At 35.9% G+C, this 10273-nt stretch overlaps 1 protein-coding gene and 1 long non-coding RNA gene across 2 annotated transcripts; one reads left to right on the forward strand and one right to left on the reverse strand.

Annotated features, from left to right (window-relative positions):
- Nucleotides 1–1349: 1349 nt before the first annotated feature.
- Nucleotides 1350–4934, forward strand: LOC113301523. Its single transcript, XR_003336360.1, has 2 exons — nt 1350–1682; nt 4416–4934. It is a non-coding gene; the product is annotated as an uncharacterized LOC113301523 (long non-coding RNA).
- Nucleotides 4935–6761: 1827 nt separating this feature from the next.
- On the reverse strand, nt 6762–8060 carry LOC113305032 (ethylene-responsive transcription factor ESR1-like). Its single transcript, XM_026554146.1, has one exon. It carries the CDS (start codon nt 8058–8060, stop codon nt 6762–6764), a length of 1299 nt encoding a protein of 432 aa, XP_026409931.1.
- Between the last annotated feature and the right edge of the window lie 2213 nt (nt 8061–10273).

A 10273-nucleotide genomic window follows, 5' to 3' on the forward strand; every position in this document is an offset into this window, starting at 1 on the left:
TGAGAACACTAGAAGGATGGATTAAAAGGATTGACAAACAGTGCTAAAAAGGGGTGTGATGAGAACCAGAAGAAAACCTTGGTATAAATAGAAGGTAATGCAGGGATGTCTAGGGAATGAAGTATTACAGACATGCAGTAATGAGAAAAATTACGGGCCTGCAGTTATGAAATAGACAAGTCATTCAATTGGGAATTAACCACTGAGTACTGAAAACTGAAAAGCCAAATATGCTTATTCTTCAAAACCAGAAATCTCAAGAGATAATTATAAATCTGCCAAGAATATTTGCCAAGTGTAGGATAAATTCTTAGAAGGCCGCCCATTATTAAGAGAGCATTTGGATTTAGTAATTTAAACACTGCAATTTAATATTAAAATAATCCTTATAATGGAAATTTATGAATCAAAACACATCTTTCAGTGGTAAAGCAGCAGCAAATTAACTCCTACAAAAAACCCTGTGATGATTAAAGATTAAGATTCATATTAGACCTATCAACCATTTCATCATGTAGAGCGCAGATTCATCTCATAGCAGTATTCCCTAGAAGATAAAAAGTAAAAACCTTCAAGATAATATCTCACAAAGTCAAATCCCTACACTAGGTAGGATCTCATACTCTCAAAGATACTTAGAAGGACCCCTCTTCAAAGATCAGAAAGAAGTATCAATGTAATCAAACATTTAGAGAACTTTATTGGAAACTAGAGCAATAGACCAGTGAGGAGTGTCGATGAGAATTACCCAACACATAAAGAACACATCTCCAAACCCATTTCTGCAGATTTATCGAATCTCATGATGATTTCCCTCAATTATCTATGCATGCACCTCCATCAGCTCATAACCTAAAATAAAAATAGAGTCTAAAGAAAAAACTGAAACAACAACGTTAGTCAGATGTTAAGAACAAAAAAGAAAATGAAATCCATATGCGGTATAACTAATCATGATTGATAGATAAAGGATTCAAAAGTTTGAGAACAGGAAGAAATCAAAATTAGGTCAAAATCAAATTTAGGGAAAGCTAGAACAAATCAATATCTATAACAACAATACAGAAATCAAGGAAGACCACGAATTTAGCGATGAATTTAAAATTAGATTCCTCGATTGAACATAAATTCCAGGAAGAATTTGATGTTGACTAAGTCAACGTCGTGAGAAAAATCGCCAGAGATAGAGCTAGACACGCATCTTTTCTATTTCCAATGGAGTCAGGACGGTTCGTTCTCAAATACCCAACTTTGACTTTGACTTTGACATTGACATTGACCTACTTCGTCCTTTTCAGAGAGTGTAATAAGATCCCAATTTCTTAAACCCTGAGTCTAAAAATGACAGCAAAAAAATTAATCAAAAACCCTAATGAATCTCTTTATATTTCCAAGATCTCTTAGTTCATCATCATCATCATCATCATCATGAACTCAATCTCAAAAGCTTATCGTAAAAACTCAGGCACTCTCATCACCACCAGGTCTTGATTCTTCATCTTCTTTGATTAGATTGCCTCAAAGAAGTAATGCCGTAATCAGATCACCACATATTGATGAAAAATCAATTTGAAATGAGAATTCAGAATCAATATCAATTTGAATTGAAAAGACAGCGGATGTGCGATGGATGTGCGATGCTCAGATTGAACTTCAGCTTACGTTCGGATCATCTTAAACGGGTAAGCCCTCATATAACCTCCTAATCTCTCTTTTCATTTATGATTTTGATTTGTTGTTACTTGTTATCGTTATTGTTCTGCGTTATTCAGCATTACTTAAATTAGAGGTTTTGTTTGTGTATTATTGACATTTTTAGGGATTCTCTAAAACAGTTTTAACCAGTCAAGATGGAATGTGTGAACTGACATTTTATAGATTAATTGGATGGGTAGTTGTTAAATTGGAGTCTATTTACGTCTTGATTTAGGCTGCAATTCTCTCACTTTAACAGTTCCTAATCATAGAAATCTTGGATTGAAGAACTTGATTTGAAACTTGGTTCATGAAATAGACAAGACTAGAGAAAAGTGTTATTTTTGTTAGTTGTGTTCCCTTGGACCTTTTTTAAATGGAATTGAGTATATTTTTTGATTTCTAAGCAATTTATAATGGAAATGTATCATGTAAATCAAGTATCTTACGTCTGTGATGTAACTCTTAATCCATTTGTAAAGCGGTTATGATGGAAAAACCACTTTATTTTTCCCTAGTCACTCTATCTTCTGTTAGATAGCTGGAATTGATAATTTATACTATCAAAACCAACAAGAACCCAAGACTCATGCTTAGAAACTATGCCTTTTCCAGAGGTAACTACGGTACCTCTCAAAGATTGGGAAGCATTTGATAACTATGCTTAGCTGTTGTTGTGAAACACGTCCAGTTTGATGGTATTGAGGAAGAGAATCTTGGGATAATTAAACAATTTACCATTCCTAATGAGGTACCAATATTCGGGTTTATATTCCTTAAGCCGGTATGTTCATTTGGAAAATGGTGGGATTCTAGTAAAGACTGGGGAGGATTTAGTTTTATATGACCAAATAAATAAACCAAAGAGTTAAAGGGTTACTTCTCTGATACTGCTATGAGACTGAGTAAAGATATTTTACTGGGGAATGTAGAGAGTCATGTGGAAAGCCTGGTCCCGCTTAACTTTGGTACTTATGTGGAGAAAACAACCACAAATTTGAACATGGAGAAATCTAGCTAGGAGATAAAAATCAAGGTAACTTAATTATCATTTTGGTTGTTACAATTAGGGGATCTGTACTTACTATATTTAAGCAGAATTTATGCTGTAGTTTTCATATGATTTTGCATTGTCTTTTTTCCATCTTGCAATTTGCAATATCTGTTTGATCTGGCTTCAAGCATCTCATGTGGTTAATTATATGTGGAACTCTTTTGATTTTAAATTCAATAGTGCAGTCTTTTACTATAAGAAAATAGGTGCTCCTTTAGTTTGACTAAAATAAACCAGGTACTAGAATTGATGAGCACATAGAGAATACATCAGATATCATCAGTATTGACAGCGACAGATACATTGAGAAGAGAATATGATTACATTGAGAAGAGAATATGATGCATGAATGATGCAAGCTAAGAATCTGCTTGGCCTGCCACGCTCTTGTCGCTAGGGGCATGTCCGTCACTTCATTTTGTAATCATTTTCGGAAATCATACACTGGCTGCTGGCGTCTGAGGTTGTTGAACACTAGCTATTATTATCACTTGAAGTCCCAACCAAATTATATGGAACTATTATGTGTTACAAGAATATTTTCCGCCTCTCATACTCCAAAATAGCATTACTTAGAGGAACATGTCAGGTGCACATCAGCATATCCAGAGCCATGGATGCTTATATATCTGAAAGTAGCAACTCCCTAGCGAGGAATACGTCTTCCCAAGGAATGTTATTGATTTTTAGGCGGAAATACTTCCAGCAGGGAACGTCTTTTATATTTAATTACTGTCTTTTATTGCAATTTAATGAGGATTCTGAATCGAATGTAATTCCTAGTACTTTGATAACAATGCTGAACATAAAAGCTCTGTTTTGTCTTAATATTGAATCGCTATTATTGTGACCTCATATCGATCGTATTATAGATATGATTAAAAGGCTTTTTTTCATTATCCTTTCACTTTGTGTTCAGACCCTCCCTCTCATCTTTGGCTACTGCTCGGGTAAGTGAAAATCCTATACAAAACCCATATAAGATGAAATCGATTGGTGAATTTTGCATTTTAACTAGAAGTTGGACTATGGAAAAGCAACAAAAAAACTGATGTGCATCTACTGATCATGCATGGCCCTTTCTTGACCAGCAACAAAAAAGCTTAATACCTTTTAGCGCTGCTTGTATATTGTGGAAAAATGTTTTGTTAGGTATTTATAAGAAGAAACTTGTCTGATTTGGATGTCTCTTTTCTCAACTCAATTGAATGTTTCATCCAATTAGGATGTGAAACTTAAATTTTCGTTCTATGAATAATTTTTAGTTAATGATTGTCAGTGTATCTTTTGATCTTGAATTGTGTTTACTTGAGAAGTAACACTTGAACTTCCTATACTAAATCAGTTTTTGGAGTTCCCTGGGTAGACTTATTACCTCTCGCTGCTTGTAGTATGTGAAGTAGCTATGGCCTGTAGAAGGTTGAGAGGAACTGGATAAAGATGTAGGGTGTTGAAAGGATGTCTATCTTTAGCTATTGTTGTGAAATGTGTCCGATTTGATGTATGCGTGATGCATGATTATGGACTAAACAATTTTATATAATACAAAGTAACCGAAGTTCCATTCTTTTAGCCAATATAGTATTTTGAAAATGATAAGATTCTCATAGATACAAGGATTTAGTGTTAAATGAAGCTTAACAAAAGAATTTGTGTGGTTTTGCAGGAGCGGCTTCCCACTCCAAAGAATTAATGAACATGGGATGCGTGACTCTTGGACTACACATGAGCAGATATTCACTTTGCAAGTCTCTTTGGTCTTCAGAATATGGTGCAATGCTCTTCATTTGACTCTTGGACTAGACATGAGCAGTTTCCACCTAGTTTCACATTTCACGGTGTTTTGCACAATGCTCTTCATTGGACAAGCGATGCCTCCAATTATATAGTCTCTTTTGATATTAGTAATGAGAAATTCATGGATGCACCTCTACCAGAAAAAAGTATTAGACATCCAGAATATAGCAACACGGAATTGTGTAAGAACTTGGGAGTACTGGGAGACTACCTAAGTTTAGTTTTAGTCGGAAAAAAAGCTTGTCCAAGTAGAAGTATGGGTAAGCAGGATTATGGAGAGAAAATCTTTGAATAACTCAAAAACCAATTACCAATTATCCTCACTGTATGGTTGTGTTGTCACTTGAAAATGGCGAAATTCTAATGTATACCTATGACGGTTCTGTTTTATACGGCCCAAAGAATGAAAGCAGTGTTTCATGACTAAGCGCACTTACAGATGGTCGTCTTACTGAAGATGACTCCTCAGAGTTATGTCAGGAGCCTGGTTTCACTCAACTCTGGTACTAATGTGAGGAGGCCTAAAAGACAAACATGGAGGTAAAATCATCGCATCTTGTGTACGCTCTCATTGTTACTGATTAGAGCAGATTGTTACTTATTAAATGCATTTTAAAATTGCAAATCTAATGCATTATTCAAGTATCTAAAACTAGCTAGACGTTTCGAATTATCTCTAAGTAACACTTAGTGGACCAAATTTTGAATTTACGCAAATTTTTCTGGAAGACTGAATTTGCTAACTTGGGTGATGTTGAGCATCGAATACGTAGTAGAACATGATGGGCCTGGGTGATTACCAGGTTTGCATTGGCATTCACCATTCAGGTACTTTATTAATCTCTCCTGGTTGACACTTGACTTGACAGAGTTAGCAAACGTGTAAGACCGGGCAAAATGTTATATGTAAGAAACTAAAAAGTTGAGGACTTTGCTTTCGTTTGTAACCACAGGACACTAACGAAACCAAACCCCAGAAAAAGGCGTGCAAACCGTGCATTAAATGAAAAGGTAAGATTGTCTTTCTTTACTACTTTTAAAATCTGAACATAGAGAACAGAAAATTGACCATGTAGCAGTAATTAATTAGCGTGAGTAATAAGTTAGCGGTATATAGATCGATGATAAAAGGAAGTTAAAGAAGAGAGATTTTTACTGAGCATACAGTAAAGATATGTCTCCTGTATTTAATACCCACTAATTATTTCAGAGAGAAAACAGCCAAGGAAGAAAGAATATAAGTCCAGAAAAACGGACCTGAAAATGGACCAAACACAAAACTGATGGACAAAATATCTCATTTCCCTTTCGGGTAAGCTAAGACAGAATATTCAAGTTTCAATAACCTTTTCATCACTCTCTTTCTACAAAATAGAGAGCTTAACAAGAGGCAGGAATCAGCTAAGTTCCCCTAGTTTTATCTTGACAACTGCAATAAAGGATAATTTGGATTCTAAACAACTGTAATTTGAAACTTTAAATATTAATTCTTTTGCTTAATGATATTATGGAGTTGGAAAACAAAAAATATTCTAAATGACGAGTTCTCTTATATAAGAAAGAAGAATTCTTTTTTATCTGAAAAGTCTGATATTTTGTTGCACTGAGAAGTCAACCGCATTAAAAAGCTAGCTTTATAAGTTAGCTATAGCTATAGATAGCATTTGTCTCCGCCTGTTGTAAGTAGCTAGAGACACAACATTCTTCAGAAATGTGCAGATTTCGTACTGCTCGAGGAGAGAAAAAGGAGTTCCATCAAATATCACGCTTCTTCGCTCTATTCTATTCTATATTTACCTACATTCCCATTCCTCTGCTACACTGGCCCCCCAATGATCCCACTTCCTCCCTCTTCGTAGATCTCTCTCAATCTCTCTTTCTGGTGGAACCATTTGCCATCCCGTACCGTTAATAACTACATTACCCGGCCGGAGGGTTTTAATATTCATCATTGATTTTTTGATGAAAAATGTTGATAAAATTAACAGTTACTCCAATAGTTTAAGTACTCGAAATTACAAGTAGGCTTACAAACGAGAGACATATCAAGCTAAGTTATGTAATGTAATGTAATCTCTCTAAGCTAATGAGAGAATGATCAAGCTAAGTTACAACCACAAAATACTTGAGACATATGGTAATTAACATTAATCAAAATACTAGCTAGTTGTAATTAGATGGATTAGAGAGAGGGACACCGACATGATCAGTCAGTTCAAGCATTCTGCAACTTGGCAGCAAACATGTCAAGCAATTCAGGGTACTGAACAATATTTTCAAACATTAGTTCCTCGCCGCAAGGACCAACTGCAGGAAAACCATTATTCTGATGAGAATATAAACCAACCCCTTCATACTTCTGTTGTTGACGACGATAATCCAAATACAAATTGAAATCCTCATCATTCATCATCTCATTTGAAGTTGATGATGGTACATGATGATGAACATATGACATTTCAGTCTCCGTTTTATTCACTTCAACATCAAAATCATCAGTATTGTTGTGTTTACAAGTTTTTAATGGAGGTGAGGAGGAAGAGGATGGAGAGTTGAACCTAGAAGCAGCAGTAGTAGTTGGAGTAGAAATAGATTTCGGAAAGTACCCATGGATTATTTCTTCCAATAAACCAGAATCAGACGATTCAGTTTGGAAGAAATCCATACCATTAACTGGACTTGCTGGTTCAGTACGAATATCATAATCATTCACAGAACCCTTAAAGTCATCAGCAGAACTAGGGTTTGGAAGAAAGTTATAACTAGCACAACTGCTGCTCTTCAAGTATGGAATTGGATGATATTCATGAGTAAGAGAAGGAGCAGTAGAGGTTGAGCCAAGAAAATCGAGAAAACAAGTATTCAACTGCACAGACGATGTTGATTTTGAGTTATCACAAGCATTACTATCTTTAAGGTTCACGGCATAACCATTAATGACACGCAGGGAAGGTTTGCTACTAGTGTTTGGAGTAGTCCATTCAGAGAAACTTGGATAGGATGGTTTATGGTGATGAACAGGAAATGGTGAAGATTGTTTTGAGGATAAAAACTGTAACGGAGGAAGATTGTGGTGGTGGTGATGATGGGAAAGAGGGGATGAAGGAGGTGAATTAGCTGGGTAAACAAAGTTAGTTCTAGCTTTAGAACCACGCATAACTCTAGCAGCATAATCATAAGCACAGGCAGCTTCTTCAGCAGTATCGAACGTACCTAGCCAACGTCGTTCTTTTGATTGTGGGTCACGTATTTCAGCTGCATAACGTCCCCATGGTCGACGCCGAACACCTCTATATCGACAACCAGCAGCAGGTGTAACATTTCCATTACCATTACCATTACCATTACCAGTAGTACCTTTTAAGGTTCTTTTGTTGTTTGTTTTTTTGGGGGTTTGGGTTTGGATTTCGGTGGTGGTTGTTGCAGTTGAAAAAAAGGGTAATGGTAGATCAAGTTTGATGTTAGCTTCCGATGAGTATGTGCAACCATTTAGACGTCTCATTGCTTCTTCCATATTTGGGTTTTGTTTTGTTTCAGTCAGAGGAAGTAGCTACAGAAAGAGAGAGAAAGGTTCTGCAGATGAAGGAAGATTTTGGTTGTTGGTGTATGCATATAGAGAAGTGGATGGATGAGTAGTGGTATTTATAGAGAAATGTTAAGCCCTATCATCAATCGTCCTCCTTTTTCAAAGGCTATAGGGTTAAAACTTATCTTTTGATGGGGTATATTTGCAAGCTTTTTCGAATTTTCCAACGCACACCATGCATGCATGGGAGAATCCGAGATACTATATGTTATGATGATTTGTTGCTCATCATCCCTTTTATTCTGTCCAATTAATTCTAGTTTGTATGCATTCTATCTGTATATATCCTATGGAGTGTTAACATTAACCATGGTAATGACAACAAACCGACCAGAAAATTTGTAGTAAATTTCATTTCACAATTTTTTTTAACTGTGTATACATTTATGCTTCTTCATGGCTCCATTTACGGTGTATACATTTGAAAACCACAATTTCATTTCACAACCATTTTTTTGTGTGTATTAACTGTTGAGACTTGAGAGTTTTGACAGCTGACATAGATGATTTGATGAGTAAATATATTAATTGAGCTCAACAATTTCCAAGATGTAAAGAGAGAAGGTCCAGGGCATGATGATGAGAAGTGGAAAATAAGCACTTTTATTTTCCTGGAATTTCGTTGGACAAGAAGAAAATACTTTATTGATGTAGACTGAAGACTTCAATGGGATTTGATTTTTATCGGACAACAAAAAAAAATAGCGACAAGGATAGACGTTTATATCTTCTTTTGGGTTCTTCTCCCAATTGATGAACATAGCATTAGCACTCTAGCTCCTAGTTAGTAATTCGGGATTCGGCAAACGTACGGAACGGCAAACGTACGAGTATTATACGGTTTTGTAAAATTCAGATTCGGTCCAAAATTCGGTCAACGGGACGTGATTCGTCAGTAATTCGGAACGGCATACGTACGTGTATAATTCGATTTATAAATGTGAGTTCGGTTCTGAAAATTCGGTATCTATATATAACAAATAATTTGTATTTATAAGGTCATAGACCAATTTTTATGCATATGTGTGAGTTATTTAAAGAAAAAATAAACTTAATATGATGATATCAATAATATATACAACATTAGTTATCCAAGAGGACATCGTATGGTGGTTTAGATGCTTGGTTAGTGAGTTTGAGATCTCTCTCACCTTCACCTTCAAATCTCTTCAGTCGTTTTTGTTTCATAAAAATTACAACACGTCTAATATTCGGTCGTGTATGCTCGGAAGGCAGTAAAGCCCAAAAAGTGGAGTCGTTGAAAAGTAAAAGCTAAAGAATTTATGGCGAATTAAGCGGACGTATCATTCGGAATACGTAAAATCGTGAACGGTTCGCGAATAATCCGGAAATGCCACATAATACGCGACTTGGGTTCGGAATTGCAAACGTACGCGAATAAGACGGTAAAATTCGTGATACGGAAAAATTCGCGAATGATTCGCGAATCATTCGCGAACTTAATAACTAGGCTCTAGCTATCTCAATCTCAAACCAACATGTAATAAATGAGAACATATTAAAAGACGGTTTAGGGGTTGTGTAGAGTTTTGATGAATTTTCTTGGGGAGAGTTGTAGAGCTGGTCTGCTCTTGCTGATTATCATTCTGAATAATTACAGTGGCGGTGGACAGAGGTTGTTCCTCTTGTTTTGGTCTCTCTTTCAAGTTTTTGTTTTCTTCTGTAGCTAGATTAGTGTCGTTTAAAGTATGTTAACTTAGGGTGTGTTTGGAATGGAAACAAATATGGTTTTGATGGTTCACATGGACTTGTCTCTCGGGAACCAGGGAAGGCGGCCAGGGAAGGTGGGTGCCAAGGGTCTTTATGAAGGGTTTTTAGGCTTGCTGATATTAGACTACTAGTGGTGCTGGTCTGAACTACTGGGAACGGGATTGTAGGCATGCCATGCTTTGTACTATTTGTTTTCCACGTCAGATCCAAAACAATTATAAATTAAATGTTAATCCAAATAAGAATAGCTTGGTCATTTTTCAAATTATATGGTTAAAGTGTCGTGGATTTTACTTCCGAATGACTCTATTTTGTCTTGTTGGGTATACCTAATTAATCAGCATATATCCAATTTAATGAGGACTTTTCCTAACTAGTTTGGGGCCTAGTCTGCTTATTTGGGGCATGTT

Source organism: Papaver somniferum, chromosome 8 (assembly GCF_003573695.1).
Source record: "Papaver somniferum cultivar HN1 chromosome 8, ASM357369v1, whole genome shotgun sequence".
Classification (NCBI taxonomy): Eukaryota; Viridiplantae; Streptophyta; class Magnoliopsida; order Ranunculales; family Papaveraceae; genus Papaver; species Papaver somniferum.

What these genes read in the sequence shown, in the direction of transcription:
- LOC113305032 (XM_026554146.1), bottom strand. Translation starts at nt 8,060, where the DNA reads ATGGAAGAAGCAATGAGACGTCTAAATGGTTGCACATACTCATCGGAA.